Below are 17,168 nucleotides of genomic sequence, written 5' to 3' on the forward strand. Positions count from 1 at the left end.
CCCAATCACACTGACTTCAGTGGAATAACACTGATTTACAACTGAATATCTGACCCAACATTTTCCTGGGGATTTATTAGAATTTACTATGAGTTTAGTAATTGTTTGTTGGTAAAGGCCCTTGGAGATGTGTCATCCTGTTTTTAAATGCTCATCTTTGGCAGATTTTGTCTTGCATGCTGGGAAACCCACATGATGTTAATGTACATAGTAAATAAAATCCCCAACCCCTGTTATCTTCTCTAGTTCCTGCTTCTAATGCTCATCATCTCAGATAATCCCAGTCTCCAACTTGACACCACCAGGCTCCATCTGCCAGCTGTGTGAACGTTCAGACCCTGCATTTCGCTTTAGAACCTTTATCCTTCTCTGACAGTCATGCACATTCCATTGCAATGTCCTCTCCCCTCCTTTCCCAGTAGTATTTCTGTTTGGATCAGATGATTCCTCTGTCCCGTAAATCTCTAGATGATGGAAAGCAACAGTGTCCTTGTAACTGGAATGACTGAACTAAGACTGTTGCAAAATTGTTTTCCCTTATTTTTTCTCCTTTCCACTTCAGAATGAAAAACTACATCTCAACGAGACCAAACTGGATGGAGATAAGTCCATACAGATTGCTAAAGTGCTGCAAAATGCCACCAAGTACACCAACTCCTTGTATGGCAATGATGTGAGGACAGCATACCTGCTGATGATCAGGGTCCTGCAGTATGAGAGCCAGCAGCAAGGGTTTGACCTAGCTGCGACAAGAGATACGGAATTCAATGAAGTAAGAGAGATACTGTGTGCTCATAGGTTCTCACTGATATGTTCATTTAGAAATTCATAAATGAGTTCACCTCAAACCCATGTGGAGTGAATGTTGTTTAATCTGTTTTACAAATTATTCCTTCTTCGGAATAGTTTGAAATGAAATTTGACCAAGTAGGGAGTTAGATGATAGGTAAAGTTCATCATAGTACCATCCAAAAAGCAGAATTCTCAGAACTAGAAAGTAATTGAGGGAAAGTGCTAATATTGAGTAAAATAGCTTTGTTTGTCACATTCTTCTGTTCAATGGAAAACCAGCCAGATCTTACCAAACTTTCATTTCAATATAGTACATAAAATGTTGAAAGGTGAATTAACTCTGAAGGTGGGTTATCCTGTTGTCCTCACATTGGATTTAAAAATCCTTTTAGAGGAGTGTGAAAAATTAATAAATGTACATCTGTATCATTCCTTGCCTATAATTTCCAGTGTAGCTATTCCCTTACAGAAAATGAATACACAATCAGAATCCTTTATTTATGCATTTCTAATACAAACACAATTGTAATTGGCCTGTTATGGGCTCTGGGTTTTATATGTTGTTTTCATTAGAACTGAAGTAGTATTTTGACCAAAGCTCCCCTGCAGAATTCTTTAAAAACTTTTCTGACAATTTTGTATTCTGTAATAATACTCCTTTTCCTGGTTTTCTGTCCACAGAAGAGCACTGATGCACTGTTTGCGCTAGTGTTAATTTGCAGACAAATATCTGTTGTTGATGGAGTATCAAGGTCTAAAAAAATTCTATAAAAATAGAGAGTTCATTGCAACTTAGAAACAAAGTGGTTTCCTCACTGATGTAGAAAATTTCTCAGTATCTTAGGTAATTCAGTTTACAAATAATGAAAAAGACTTTTGAAACAGTTGTCTTTTTAGATTCCCCAGGTTTTAAGAGATTATTTTTTTCTTACTTAAAGCAAACACTGTGCCAACAAATTTGTAGCTTCAGGCACTGGATTTGGATGAATTTACACACCCAAGCCTTGAGATGGATTGCGTAAGAACTTAGTGGGTTTTGTTAAATAAAAGTGTGAACAAAAAGTAAGAGAGAAAAGGAGTACTTGTGGCACCTTAGAGACTAACCAATTTATTTGAGCATAAGCTTATGCTCAAATAAATTGGTTAGTCTCTAAGGTGCCACAAGTACTCCTTTTCTTTTTTGTGACTACAGACTAACACAGCTGTTATTCTGAAAAAAGGAAGAGAAATAATCTACTTTTGAAATTTTGACTTCCATTTATTTTAAATATTTTCATGTACATAGCACTAAAATACCCACCATAATATTCAGTAGCTGCCTAAGTATTTTTAGGGGAGAGCAAGAATTAAAATAAGTATGTTTTGGACATCTAATGTGTCATTAACAAGGAGAACCCATATGGAGAAGATGATATGGTTTAGGCTGAGAGACTGTAAGGAAAAGCAGAAGAAGTTTGCTGGTTATTGTTGAGTGAAGACTGTAAAATGCAGCAGAGTGGGTAATGCAAATAGCAATCATGAAAATTGGTGAGTTCTGTTACAAGGCTGCTTCCATACTCTGCTGCACTGTGGTTTTAGCTAACCAGGTGATATATGGGTCCTTTGTAAAGATGTTGTCTGTTCTTTTTGTTATCTCAAACCAATACTTAAGAAGCATCTTTCCCCCCTGCCAGCCAAATGAACGTTTTAGGAGGATGGTTATAGGCATGTTAGTCTAGGACATTGTGGAGCGTAATTTAATTTCTACCATAATTGTATCCAAGTTTATCCTCATATGTTATGTTTTTGATACCATACAATAGTGTTTTCTACATTTGCTCCAAGAGCTTTTTGTAACAATTTCAGTGTTCTTGTTTAATTGAGTCTTATACAGTAATATTTTGTTTACTGCTTTTCTGTTGTGTCTCAAGGTTGTAATATTTTGTAAAAATTGTAATATTTTGTTTAGTCTCCTAACTAAGAGCTGTATATGGAGAAGTTTATCCAGAGCCTTTTTTTTTTTCAACAGATTTTTATTTTAACACAACATAGAAATGGAAGAACACCCAACATATAATTTCAATTTTCTTTCATGATTATGAGTTTGTAATCACAAATTAAGATTAGTTCTTGCCACATATGTTCCCCAAAAAGATGAAAAACAGGGACTGATTCATAGATTCCTTGATGATTCTACAGAAATATCACTCTGTAAGATAGGACACCATGTCTTCCCATTGGAAAATGAGATTTTTAACAAGTCTTATTCATCTGACTTCCCCAGGGGTGTTTCCTAACTTAGTTAGCAAGCAGTCTCTGCCTGTCCTGTCTCATCTCTGTGAGAGGCAAAGCCAGTATGTTTAGATGTTCCTTCTGAGTTGTCTTGATTGGTTTCCTGCTTTAAAAAAAACACTTCCTTATAATCTCTGATCATTGCGCAGGTTGCTAATGAAAAGCTTGAAGGAATTTCTTATAAGTAAAACAACCTGAGGGTGACTAAAAGGTGTGCATTTATTTGATAAGGCTGGAGCAGAACATGCCTGGATCAAAATGTTTCATTATGTGTAATGCAAATCGTTTACAATATTCCTCACTTGAAACCTAGCCAGCTAAACTCCCTCGGTTGCCTTGTATTGGGTATTCTAATCATTTAAATGTACATTTATTTTTGTTCCTAGAACATCGTTAAAGTGGGTAGTGCCCTTCTGAACCCCAACACCAAGGAGCACTGGGAGCAGATCCAGCGAACAGAGGGTGGCACATCCCACCTACTGAAACATTATGAGGAATATTTCAACACAGTGGCCCAGAACATGAAGAAAACTTACCTGAAACCTTTTGTCATTATTGCCACAAATATGAGTGAGTAGCTGTTGAAAACTGTCTTTTCTGTTAGATGAAATTCCCTGACACTTGAGAGCATCAGGTATTGTCCATCCACTGGACCAGCAATGTGTTCTGCAGAGAACAGCCAAGGGTGCCAAGGCTATATAAGAGAAAAGCTCCAGAATGCTGGGTCTGAAGGGAACAGCCCCCAACATTTTTCTCCAGACATGTTTAACTCATCCCTTGACAATGCTACATGTGCATTGAAAGAGCTCTCTGCTCTCTGGCTTGGAATCCTGAGCCAAAATGCAAGCCATGTGTTTCTAAAACTGTAAATTGCCAGAACATATATGCGGATTTTAAGGGTTCACAGAGCTATGGTGGGTGTTCAGTTCCAGAGTCGGAAGATATTTATTTTCATGACATCTTGATGGGTCTTGAGACTGTTCCAATAATCAGAATATTATAGTGACATGAGTTAAGATTCTTTCATAAATATGCAACCACACATTAATATACCCACCTCAAGCACTGGAATTTCTAGAATTCCTCTGAAAAAAACACAGTTTTCAGTAGAGTACTTCTACAACCAAGATATTAGCCCAGATGAAGCTATCAACAGCTAAGCCGCATGGTCTAAAGGACTGAGCAGAAGACTGGGAGCCAGAACCTCTTGATTTCCAATCCCGACTCTTACTCTAATTTTGACTTACAATGTTATCTTGTTGTGTCAGTTTCTTTTGATCTGCAAAACGGAGATGATAATTCTTGCCAATCTACCTCACAGAGGTTATGTGAAAAGTAATGAGTTGATATTTGTTCAAAGCGTTGAAAACATAAAGTGCTAGGTAAATGGTAAGTATGATTATATTAAAATAAGCAGGAAAATCCAGTCTTACATGGCAGAAAAGCTTATCAGCAAAATTTCAAGTAGAGGGAGAGAGAAACTCACAAAGAAATATCCCTGACTCAGCCTGTATTCCATTCCATGTACCAATAGGGTTTTTATTCTGTGTGAATGGTTGGAGCCTAGAAGTGAGAGTTGGTCTGGAATTTTCCATGAAAATGTTTTTTCAGTGGAAAATGCCATTTCCACAAAACTAAAATTTTCCATGAGAAAATTTTGATTTTGCCAAAATGACTTGATTTTCCATTGGGAAAATTGACACAAAATATTTCAGGTCTGATCAACCCAGATTGAAACATTTTATTTTGAGTCAGTTCAGCATTGATTTGTTTCATTCTTATCTGCCATGGTGCCTTATGGGTATTGTAGTTCAGGTGTCTCATACCCCCATTTTCCCCTATGGGTCAGGCTCCCTGCCTAGACTACATCTCCCATGTGGCACCATGTTCTCCCCTGTGGTTGATCTGACACAGTGCATCATGGGAGCCGTATGACCACAGTGTATCACCGTATGAAATGCAGTCCGACTGGGAGACCTGCCCATAGAGGCAAATGGAGGCATGAGATGCCCGAACTACAATTCTGATGACACACTGTGGCAGCTCAGGGTGCAACAGATTAAAGTTGAATCAATCAAGCCAACCTGTTCAGCAAACTGAAACAAAACGTGTTGATTGATGAAATGTTTTGCTATTTCCAAAGCAAATTTTTCTGAACTTTCCCTTCCTCAAAAATTTTTGGTATTTCAACTTTTCATCCCAATTTGGCATGACAACTCATTTCAAAATGTCTGAATTTCCTGCTGGATGAAAAATCTGATTTTTCATCAGCTCTGCCTGAGGTCAGAAGGATGTAGCTTCTAAGGGGCAAGGCAATTCTCTACTGACTAGTTTCTTTTTTTTCTCTCTCTCTCTCTCTCTCGAGCAATTTTTCTAGGTGGGTGCTGCATTAGTAGGGTTGACTAACAACTCATCTGGGAATTATTTAGGGACTAGGGAAAGATTGGGAATTGGCAGTGCTTAACTTGGACATTTCCTCACACAGAAACCTGCAGTGAGCCTGATACAGTTACCCTCCACAGCTCCAGCTTCTCAATTTTAATTTTTATTAAAATGCCTGAATTGGCAGCTTCTGAGGTTTTAAAAAATTGAAAGTTATAAACCAAACACTATAAACACTTCTGGCAGTTGCAAAACAGCCAGGGGGTCTGGAGATGAGCCCCAGAGTAGCTAGAAATGCAGGGATAGGGTAGAGCTGAGAAGTATTCTCATCCCTAACCTCTCCAAGGAACAAGAGATTGAGGCTCGGAATCTAACCCACTTCTTTTGCATGGCAAACACTAAAACTAAGCCATGGGGTCAGACCTTTAGTATATGAGTAGCAGTAGAAGTATTATAATTTTTAACTTAGTTTTTGAAAGATGTCTTTTTTAAACTTCTAGCTCATACATGTCCTGTCAAGAATATTGCAGCACTTTGTATAGCTATGTTCTCCTGTTGCTGACCACCACACAATATTTCATATAGACAAAATAAATAATTTCCACATCAGTGGCAATGTAATATCATACCATGCTATATTACCTCCTGTCCAATGATTTTAAACCATCTTACAAACATTAAGCTTCACAGTACTCCTGTGAACTAGGGAAGTATTATTATCCCCAACTTACATATGGAAAAAGTAAGGCAACGATTTTTCCAACGCCATACAGGAAATGTATGATGAAGCTAGGAATAGAATCCATATTTCCTGACCACCAGTCCTGTGCATCCCTCCTTTTTGTCCCTCCTACCATCCCTCTTACCAGCCTTCTTCCCCACTACCATATGTAAAAGTTTACATTTTATACTTTTCCAGAAGATCACATAAAGTGCAGTTGACTCTGAAAATTGACCGTGCCCATTCATATTTATCTCTCAATGAGCACTAGAGAAATTTGCTGTTTGTTAGCAAAAATACATTTTCTACCTGCTAGCTTTGGTGCCTAACCTGGGATATGAGAGAGACTAAGTGGGTGAGGCAAGTTTTCAAACTTACACAGAGTTACAACACTGCATATAACCTGGGATATGAAAGTCAAGCTAGGTCTTTCCAGTTTGTTCATAATCAGCAGCAATAAAGATTCCGCAGTACAAATTCTAACCTCAGGTACAGATGTGCATCTCAGTTAAAGGCAATGATAAAATATGAAAAATGATAAAAAATGGCTCTGCCATTGGGATTTAGTTAGCAAGTCTGTTATCTTGCTCAGAAATTGCATCCAGCTCATTTTCTTTGTTGTGTTATTTCTGCAGTACAAACAGGAGAAAAAAATAGTAAAAACTTATTTTTGAAATAGCAGATCTGGCTATTTCAACTCATACAAGAAGTTGGGCTATTGAGTTGGAATCTGCCATTTTTAGATAGTTTATGTTCAGGACAGAACAGCACTTTACTAATACGAAATCTTTTTTGTGTGAAATTTGTAACCATTACATATGCACTGCATATACCTTTATATTCTCCAAATATGAAATAATGCTGGAACATACGATTTTAGTCGTCACTGGAAATAATTATTTGATTACAATAATTATTGATTACATTGGCATATTTTTTGGTTCAAATTTCTTAATGCTATGGATTTTCTAAAGTATCGGTAAAATTTCATTTTTGGATAATACCCTATATGATTGAAATTAAGTTAATATTATGAGGAATTTAATTTTTTTTCACAGTTATTGCTGTTGACATATTTGACAAGTCTAATTTTACGGGCGCTAAAGTACCACGGTTTGAGAGGATTAAAGAAGATTATCCTAAAGATTTGGAGTCATCTGTTTTGTTCCCTGATACTTTGTTCAAACCTTCAGATAGAAAAGGTAAAACACCTCTCCAGATATTCAGTAGTAATCTTCCAATCGAATCTTAGGGATCAGTTATGCCTCTTATGAGGCAGAATTGTCCTGGGGCAGAGGTGGGGCAATCATATACATCAAGTGAACCTTATGTAGAGATAGAATGACTCTGTGGATCTGTAAGACATAATGCCTTCAGGGCACTAAGGGGAGCATTCTGCGCTGGGAAACTTGCTATACCCATTCACCAGTCCCCTCACATTGCTCTGTCACTGTGCATAGAAATGGTCCTGTCCTTTATTCCACACAGGAATGGCCTTTAGCACTATTGGCAGCACTCATGACCTCCCCCCACCCACAGGCTCCCCAGCACATCCATCCAAATTATAGCTGGCCCGAGTACAGTCATATCTTGTCAACTTGCCCGAGTAGGGGAAGCTCTTATAGACTGACATATGTTCTAGGGCTAGACGATTCTCTGAAAACCGTACAGCTCAGATTTTTGTAGCATTTACACCTGACAGTTTGATGATCTGCTGTTTTTTATATCTATTCTAGAAGGGAAGATACTGCAAATGATTGTATCAGAAACCCTTCAAACATCATTGTTAATGAAACTTGTATTTAGAGATTAGCTGTTCTCTCCAGACTGGGAAGTTGTTTCTTATTCACCCCAGAATAGCAGGAACATGGCCCTGTTTCTTTAGGAACTCAATAAAATCCACAGTATGTAAGTGAAAACTGTGGACATTAGATGCACCTGGTCTCCTGTGAAGGCATGAATGAGAATTTCAGCAGAAACAGAGTCAGTGGTGGCACAGGTGTGCAGAGCAAGTAAAAGACAGATTTACAGACAACATGGTATGAAAGATGGAGAGGCCAGAATCAAGGATGATGCCAAGTTAACAGACAGCAAAGGCAAATAGAAGGTCTAACCGGAACAGGCAGGTGGAGGATATGTTTGAAAGTGTACCTCTTACAAAGATACAGAGTTCTGCCTTTGAGACATTTGAAGAAAGTTGAGATAAAACCACAAGACAAGGTCAACACAGGCAGAGAGAGTAGCCCAAATGGAATCATTAAAAGTGTCAAACGTTATATATGGCTGAGTATCCTCAGTATAAAAATATATCAGTATAATATAAATAATATATAAGGTAATACATTCGTAATGAAGATTTTTCTTATAAGTAATATATTTATGTGATCTGTCTCTTTTCTGTAAGAGGAAAGCAAATGGCGTTAAGAGATACTACCAAAATTTGAAGATCATGTGGAGGTGCCAATTTAAAGTAAAAACTCTGTGGCCCATTACTGTTGCACTCAGAAAAGGCACACAATGTACTGTAAATCTTGCTTGGTACATGCAGTATAAGAAGGATAATATACATGGGTTTTAATATTTCTCCTTAAATTGCACATCTTATTTAAATGTATGTGCCTGTTTTAGCCCCAGAACTGCTCATATTCTAACTAGTGTGACAAAGTTCTTCCTCTACCTTGGTGGATCTTGTTGGCGGATTTGCTCACCTTGGAGCTTCACAGCAGCCCTTAGTCTGGCAGTTTTCATGAGCCCACAGTCCAGGTCAACTCCTCCTGTGTCTGTCTGACCAGGAGTTGGGAGGTTTGGGGGGAACCCAGGCCCGCCCTCTACTCCGGGTTCCAGCCCAGGGCCCTGTGGAATGCAGCTGTCTAGAGTGCCTCCTCGAACAGCTGTGCGACAGCTACAACTCCCTGGGCTACTTCCCCATGGCCTCCTCCCAACACCTTCTTTATCCTCACCATAGGACCTTCCTCCTGGTGTCTGATAATGCTTGTACTCCTCAGTCCTCCAACAGTCCGCGTTCTCACTCTCAGCTCCTAGTGCCTCTTGCTCCCAGCTCCTTACACGCACACCACAAACTGAAGTGAGCTCCTTTTTAAACCCAGGTGCCCTGATTAGCCTGCCTTAATTGATTCTAGCAGCTTCTTGATTGGCTGCAGGTGTTCTAATCAGCCTGTCTGTCATAATTGTCTCCAGAAGGTTCCTGATTGTTCTAGAACCTTCCCTGTTACCTTTCCCCAGGAAAGGGACCTACTTAACCTGGGGCTAATATATCTGCCTTCTATTACTCTCCTGTAGCCATCTGGCCCGATCCTGTCACACTAGATAGAAAGATGGTTCAGTTGTTATTTGATTTTCAATTGTATGATTATATAGTATGCAATATAGTCATATAAAGTATTCTGAAACATGGTATCAAAAGTGTCCTCAGTGCTGTGCATCTAAAGTTACCTGGGCGCGAATGTTAACATAGGTAACGAACTGTAAACATCTGTTAAAATGGTAGCCCAGACTTACGGTGAAAGAGTTAGGCTTGAATGTTTGTATTGATTTTGTAGTGGCACCTACAATGAAGCCATCAAACCAAAAAATGTCCTCTAAGACGGATAATGGTATTTTAAACCCTGAGAATGCATTTACAAAGAGAAAGAAGCGACACCCAGATGAGTCTAACCAGTATGCTGTTGCTATGGTGATTATATATCGATCTCTAGGACAACTTTTACCTGAGCACTATGATCCTGACAGAAGAAGCTTAAGGTAAATTTTATACACATCTGTGAACTGCTCATAGAATCCTTCTGACTTGCTTTGAATGCTAGGTGGTCAGTGGTGCTATTATGTTACAATTATACTTCTCAGCTATCAGCTATCATCCATTTGTTAGTGTAAAAGTAATTGTTTGCAGAGCCGTCCTTCTCTTGTTCTAGATATTTGAGACCGTAGACTGTTGTGTGAGAACAACCAGATCAGCAATGCTAGGTTTGAGAAATGTAAATACTTCTGATTGTGCAGCCATGACAACTCCTTGATTACGACACATATTTGCGGTAGCTGCAAAATTGGGCTGTTGTATTTTAACATTGAAATCTTTTTGCAGCTTTGCTTTATTTCCACAGGTTACCTAATCGACCCATCATTAACACACCCATAGTGAGCACCACCATTCATAGTGATGGGGAACCTGTACCAAACCTCCTGGAAAAGCCCATTATACTTGAATATGCCATGCTGGAAACAGAGGAGAGAACTAAGCCAGTCTGTGTGTTCTGGAACCACTCAATCATGTATGTTTGGTGACTTCTTTAATATTTTGGGAGGGAGTCAGGCCAGGCCATTGCAGTGCAGGTTTCAGAAGTTCAGGCTGAGAAGGAGGCACTGTACAAGAAGAACATGAACATTTTGTTCTTAGTTTGTTCGTGTAGGCAGCTTAAGGTAAACTTTATACACATCTGTGAACTGCTCATAGAATCCCTCTAAGCATGATCAATATACAAGTAATTAGAATAACTCCTGAGAACAAAAGGATGATCCTCTAAAAATGTGGCTTTCTAACAAACTCTCACTGCAGGATATGTAACTTTCTGCAATATCTTATCACAGTGAAATATGAGCCTCAGGAAAGCCAGTGATTTTACAAACTCTGAGTGAGCTTTCCCCTCTTGTGTTAAAGTTCCTGCTTGGGAGCTCTGGGAAGGAAATCTCTGTTAGGATTTGCTTGCTGGGTTCCTTGCCTATTGTTCCATCCTCCAGTCCTTGCAATTGAAGGGGCGCAAAGCAGAGAAGACTCCCTGTGCCTTCCCATACTCTCTGTGGCATGACCAAGCCCAATTTGGCTATATATAAGTACAATTATAGCAGCTAGCTTTTCTTCATACAAGAACAAGTGGAAATGTGGTTCTTAAACAGTTGATGAGATTACAAATTTTAAACTGAATTACATACACCACAATCTAACCTCAAAATATCATTTTGAAATAAAAAGTTGATCACAAGGACAATTGTGCTAGTTACTAGTAACTTATCTTTCCTCCAATAAACTATTGCTTATTTGTCTTTGTTTTAGTGAAAAATAAAAGGGATGTGTGAGTGAGTGGGAAGGGAAGTGTCTATTATGGAACCTTTGACCCTTCCCATTCCATCTTTCAGCCCATCATGATCAAGCAGCAGTTTCTGTGTCTGACTTTCATGGAAGGAAGTAGTAGGGAGAATAAGGAGAAATATTCTCAGTCTAGTCTAGTCTTTCATATTTGATAAAGAGGAAAGTTGAAAACACAAATATTCCTTAAAGATACAGAGAATGCTATGAACAATATTACGTTGTGTAAGCATTTTGGGATTCTACAACGTTGTGAAAATATGAAGAGCAATCCTCTTTGAAATATTTTTAAGGGTGTGGGAAAAAGGAATGAACATTTTGTGTTAAGAGTTAACTACTCATTCAGCATTTCATAATTCTGATGTATTAAAATGAATATATAAATATAAAAAATGAAAGTCCCAAATCATGAGATTACAAATATACTAATAGGATTATCATAGTCTCTTTTTCAGGAAAAACATACCAAGTGTGCATTTTTCAAGAGAGCTCTAAGGGGCAATGAAAATCTAATACAGCAGTAATTAAGTTTAGAGAAGCAATTTCTTGACACCTTAAACAATTGTTTCTGTGAATAGCTCATAAAAGAGAATGACAATTCCTATGTTTGTAAAGTTTTTCAGTAATATTACGGGTTAGAATAACTCAATAGTTTTAAATAGTTTGATACTTTGCCTCTTTTATTGCTGACTACTTCATTGGTACTTCAGTCTATTTTGTGGCTTCTTCACAGTTGCCGTTAAAAACCAACTTTGTTCGTTGGCTTTATAATTTCTTGTAACAAAATAATTTTAAATAAGCTAACTGTGTTTCAAGGGTCTAGTTATCTTAAAAACACAGTTAAAATATTATATTGCCAAATGGAAAAAACAGTTAAAATGTCTAATTAGAAGCCTTTGAAATGAATACAGTAATATTTGTTGTTCATAATTTTTACAGACTAGAGTAATAGATTTCAGGACAAATTCATCCCTGAAGTCAGAGGAGTTATACCTGGTGGAATTAGGAAGCTTTGCTGGGTTATCTGTTCCTCTCTGGTGCTGGTGCAGGATATCCCTCGATATAGAATATTGTTCTCTATATTGTGTTTTGTCATATTTTCTCCAATCTGATTTTAAAAGAACACAGTTTAAAATCTCACACTTCTGTTTGAAAATACTTGTAACAATCATAGGTGAAATAATACCTAAGATGACTGAGAAATTAAAGGTGAAAATATATTTCTTGGTATTTTCACTTTGTTTACTTTGCACAAGTGACATCACTTTGTTTTGTCACAAAAATTGGACAAAAAGAAAAGGGGATGCATGTTATATCTGAAACCATTTCTGACTCAGCTTTTGAAACTGACTAGATTTCAGGGTGATAGTGGCCCAGTAAATCAATGCAGGTGAAGGCTGCCAATGTTCAACTTTGTCTAGGATGCTGTTCCCACTAATCTAAAACTGAGAGCTGCATTAGTGATTAATATCATTGATGGGGTGAGGAGTGAAAGGAGGAAGTGGTCATGTAAGGATGCTCTAGAACAATAAAAGTTTATCACTTTACTTGTGCTTTCTTCATTCAACAGAGTTGGTGGGTCTGGAGGCTGGTCCTCCAAAGGGTGTGAGCTTTTTTCCAGAAATCAGAGCCATGTTTCTTGCCAGTGCAATCACATGACCAGCTTTGCAGTCCTAATGGACATTTCAAAACGAGAGGTGAGTGGCCACACTCATGCAGCTGCTGGGCTAAGGTGTTTTTAAGAGGCTTCAGGTATGATTTAAGAGCTTTTCCCCAACTGGTTAATTCCTTCTTTGCTTTCTCCTGCAAATAAAGCCAACAGCATGTCAGAGATGTATTCTTGTAGTGCCTGCCAGTGCTGCTGCAGTGAGGCCTATGTCCATATTTTCATTGAGTTTATTACATGGACATAAAAACGTAGTTCTGGACTAAAAATTGATGCACAAGACTACAGATTAGAATATTGTATGGGTAGGGGGGACTCCTTCTCAGTTCAAAAAAGGCTGCTTTGGGCTGAACTCTGCTCGGCTGTAGAGGGCCTGTGCAAGGCCCTCTCCATCACTAAAGTCCAGCTATGGGGTAGCAGTCACATGGCTTGGGGGTTCTTGCACACTGCAGACCGGGGGCTCTGTGCTGTCCTAATAGATGGATATGGAGAAAGCTAGCAAGGATAATCAGGACAGGGGTCCCCACATGTGTTTATACAGAGCCAATGTTTGGGAACCCCCAAATAGGTTGTGTGGAGGAGCTGTGGCAATTATTCCAGACCATATATTCATAGATTTAAAGGTCAGAAGGATCTGTTTGACCTCCTGTATAACAAACGCCATAAGCCTGCCCCAGAATAATTCCTGTTTTATTAGAAAAACATCCAGTTTTGATTTAAAAATTGCCAGGGATGGAGAATCCCCCACAACTCCTTGGTAAATTGTTCCAGTGGTTAATTACCCTCACTGTTAAATATATAAACCTTATTTCCAGTCTGAATTTGTCTAGCTACAGCTTCCAGTCATTGCATCTTGTTGTATCTTGGTTTGATAGACTGAAGAGCAAGATATTGAATATTTGTTCCCCATGTGGATGCTTATAGACTGTGATCAAGTCATCCCTTAATCTTCTCTTTGTTAAGCCAAATAGATTGAGCTCCTTGAGTGTCTCGCTATGAGACATGTTTTTCTTTGCTTTAATCAATCTGATAAGGATGAAGACTTCTTCCCACACCACAGGTGGCTGCGCTTTATAGATATGTGAGTGGTCCTTATGTAGAAATGTCCACATGCTCCCCTCATCCAGAAATATGTAAATGGGAACGAACAAAAATGCATAAACTTAACAGCTCCACTGAAATTTGAGTGTCTGTAACTCTCCCCACACAGTCTGTAAGACAGATAGGGTCCAGAGTGGGCAGGCAACAAGGCCCAAAAAGGCAATGGAGGTCTTGTGATTATTTGGATCCTTGCTCTCCACCCTGTGTACCCACTCTGTATTGCCCTACGTCCATGCCCCACCCCATTATGCCTTCGCCTCCCCCTCCCCAAGCCATAGCAGCAGAGCGAGACTGGCAGTCACACTGTTACTGGTGATGACGTCCTGCTGCATTCTGTGAGTGTGCAGAGAGGAGCCACAAAGCATGTAGTGGAGAGTTACTGCTGCTCAAGGCACAACCTACTCTGTAAAGAGTGTGTGCTGTCTAATGCCTGCCTACTCCTGGTCAGTCTGGGGGCCTTGATGATCTTTTGAAGAGGGGAAAATGGCTAAAGGGAGGAAGGGAGCATCTTGTTAGCCTTTTCCCCCTCTCCATAGGGACCCATATTTTTCAGTGCAGATTTGTGAGCCCTCTGCCCTGCACAAAAGATCATCTCGGTTAAAGTTAGTTAAAACCCTTGCAATCTTTCTGGATGAAACGCCATCTGTGGAATGTAATGTCCTGATTCCAATTTCTTGCTTTGTTTGTTTGCTGGCAATACTCATGGGAGGAAGCTAAGCAAGATTTGGACATAAAGACGGCCTTGTTTTGCTTTGTGCCACAGAGAGTCAAGTTTGACAAACTAACCACTAATGCAAAGCTCATGAAAATTCCAAGTTCCCACCTAAGAAGTTACAGTTGTCATAGAAGTAGAGACTCATGTTCATCTTTCTAAATATGATTGTACTGTAGTTATCTATAGTTAAGCATCAGTTTTACTTAAATCCAGAGGCCAGATTCAGATCAGTATGCTCCGCAGTGCACAAAACAACACTTGTCAGTTGAAAAACTACAGTATAGATCTTGTGAAGTTGCCAATTTGAAAAGAGTTAGATTTTAATTTACTATCTTGAGGGGTTCTTGCTTGGCACATACTGATTTCCTGTTAACACTGATTTTCTTCAGGAAGCTGTAAATCAGGACAAAAATAAAACTGGTTTGGTAGTTTGAAATTCACTTAATGGTGGTTTTGTATTTTTAATCCCCCGAGTGAGCTAGTTTTACCCGACATGTAACAGGGTTTATGATACATTTTCTTCATGCTCAAAAGGTTGAGTCCCCACTTCCATCTGTTCTGTAGTAAATTTTCTGCCTGGATATTAGCTAAAAGTTAAATTTTTTTCCTAAGAAATAACATCAGACAAAAAACATAATTAGAAGGAAAGCTTTACAGAGATGTTTTTAATCTGTCACTCCACAGAATGGCGAGGTGCTTCCTCTGAAGATAGTCACTTACACCACTGTATCCATCTCATTGGTGGCTTTGCTGATGACCTTCATACTGCTAGTTCTGATCCGAACACTGCGTTCAAACCTACACAGCATTCACAAAAACCTGGTGGCTGCCCTTTTCTTCTCAGAATTGGTCTTTCTTATTGGAATCAATCAGACAGAAAACCCGGTAAGAGCCAGTTCAGTGCTTTTGGGATACCAGCTGCCATTCAATGACTGAAGCTTTGTGTAAAGCTGTAAATAGAGTGTTCACACCGCAAGTTTTGATCATTTGTTATCTATTTCACTTTTTCTTTTTTCTTTTTTGGGGGGGCTGGAGGGAGCACGAAGGTTTCATTTGTATGAAGCCTACACCTTTTTATACACCACTCATTGGGAAGAATAGTTGTCCCATTAGATAGGGAAGGTATTTTTTTCCCCCAGGTAACAGATGAAAACTGCCCCCCGAAGGGCAAATGTGACATAAGAATTGAACCCCAAACATACTGATTTCCTCCTTTGGTTCTGCCTGATAACATTCTACCTCACTTTATCTCTCCAGTACTGTGCAGAACAGACTCCTTTAGAAGCCCACGCAGAAGCTCCTAGTGCCGAAAGGCATGTCACCAAGCACCATGTCCCATGTTCGGCTCCTAGTGCCGAAAGGCATGTCACTCAAGAGCAGTGTGCATGTCCCACACTGGCACCGGTCATGCTGGAGAAGCCGATTGCCTGGCACAGGTAGCTTGCTACCTCCTGGCACAACAGGGAAACCCATTGCCTAGCACTGTGCTTTCCATTCACTGTGGTTTCTGGCTTTGGCATAGCATGAATATTTTTATAGCTTAGTGCAGCCTTCTCTTGCACCGGCCAGTGTGCATGGGGAAACGCAACCTGGATTGAAACTGTGAATGTGGGAAATACAATATGCATGACATTTTCATGTTTTATAATCAGTGCCTCATTTGTAGCCATTTTTATGTAGCAATTATTATTATTTATTAATGGCATCCAAAATGTACTGGGTTCCGTGCATACAGGCAAAAGGAAAGGTTCCTGGACCAGAGAACTAGTAGTCTGCGTAAACAGCCAATGTACAGATGGGGCATGGAGTTGCAGTGAAAAGAATATAAAATCATACAAACAAGCTTTTACAATTTAGACCATTAGAAATGTTTCGTAAATATTATTTGAATGTTCTGTTAGACATATCTTTAAACAGCCTTTACTCTAAATCCCAGATAAGTAACTTGAGAGAGAAGGTAGCTATAAACACAAGTGAAGCTGATTGCATTGATTTTTTCATTGTCCAAGGGGAGAGAAATGCAAAAGACATGTAGATTTGAAGACTAGAAGGGTCCATTGTGATCATCTAGTCTGATCTCTTGCATAATACAGGCTAAAGAGCTTCAATCCAGTACTTTCTGCATCAAGCCCATAAGTTCCGTTAGGACTGTAGCATATATTTTAGAAAGATATGTGGTCTTGATTTAAAGACTTCAGGTGGTAGATTCTCTATCATATCCCTAAGTAAGTGGTTACAAAGTACCCTCGCCATTAAAAATTTGCACCTAGCATAAATATGTCTAGTTTCAGCCTCCAGCAATTGCATCTTATTATACATTTTCTGCTAAATTAAAAATGTATCTACTGTCAGAAATCTCTTCCGCCTTTAGATGCTTCCAGATCATGATCAAGTCACTTCTTACGGATAAACAAAATAG

At 39.0% G+C, this 17,168-nt stretch overlaps 1 protein-coding gene across 1 annotated transcript in view; it reads left to right on the top strand.

Annotated features, from left to right (window-relative positions):
• The window catches only part of CELSR1 (cadherin EGF LAG seven-pass G-type receptor 1), a 265,440-nt gene that overhangs the window by 224,609 nt on the left and 23,663 nt on the right, over positions 1-17,168 (top strand). The window contains exons 18-24 of the mRNA XM_073328377.1: positions 563-772; positions 3,450-3,633; positions 7,225-7,368; positions 9,727-9,928; positions 10,288-10,455; positions 12,838-12,964; positions 15,434-15,634. Of these exons, the coding sequence (XP_073184478.1) occupies positions 563-772; positions 3,450-3,633; positions 7,225-7,368; positions 9,727-9,928; positions 10,288-10,455; positions 12,838-12,964; positions 15,434-15,634 (1,236 nt within the window). The remainder of the gene's footprint in view (positions 1-562; positions 773-3,449; positions 3,634-7,224; positions 7,369-9,726; positions 9,929-10,287; positions 10,456-12,837; positions 12,965-15,433; positions 15,635-17,168) is intronic.

The sequence above is a fragment of the Lepidochelys kempii genome, chromosome 1, assembly GCF_965140265.1.
Source record: "Lepidochelys kempii isolate rLepKem1 chromosome 1, rLepKem1.hap2, whole genome shotgun sequence".
In the NCBI taxonomy this organism is placed as follows: Eukaryota; Metazoa; Chordata; order Testudines; family Cheloniidae; genus Lepidochelys; species Lepidochelys kempii.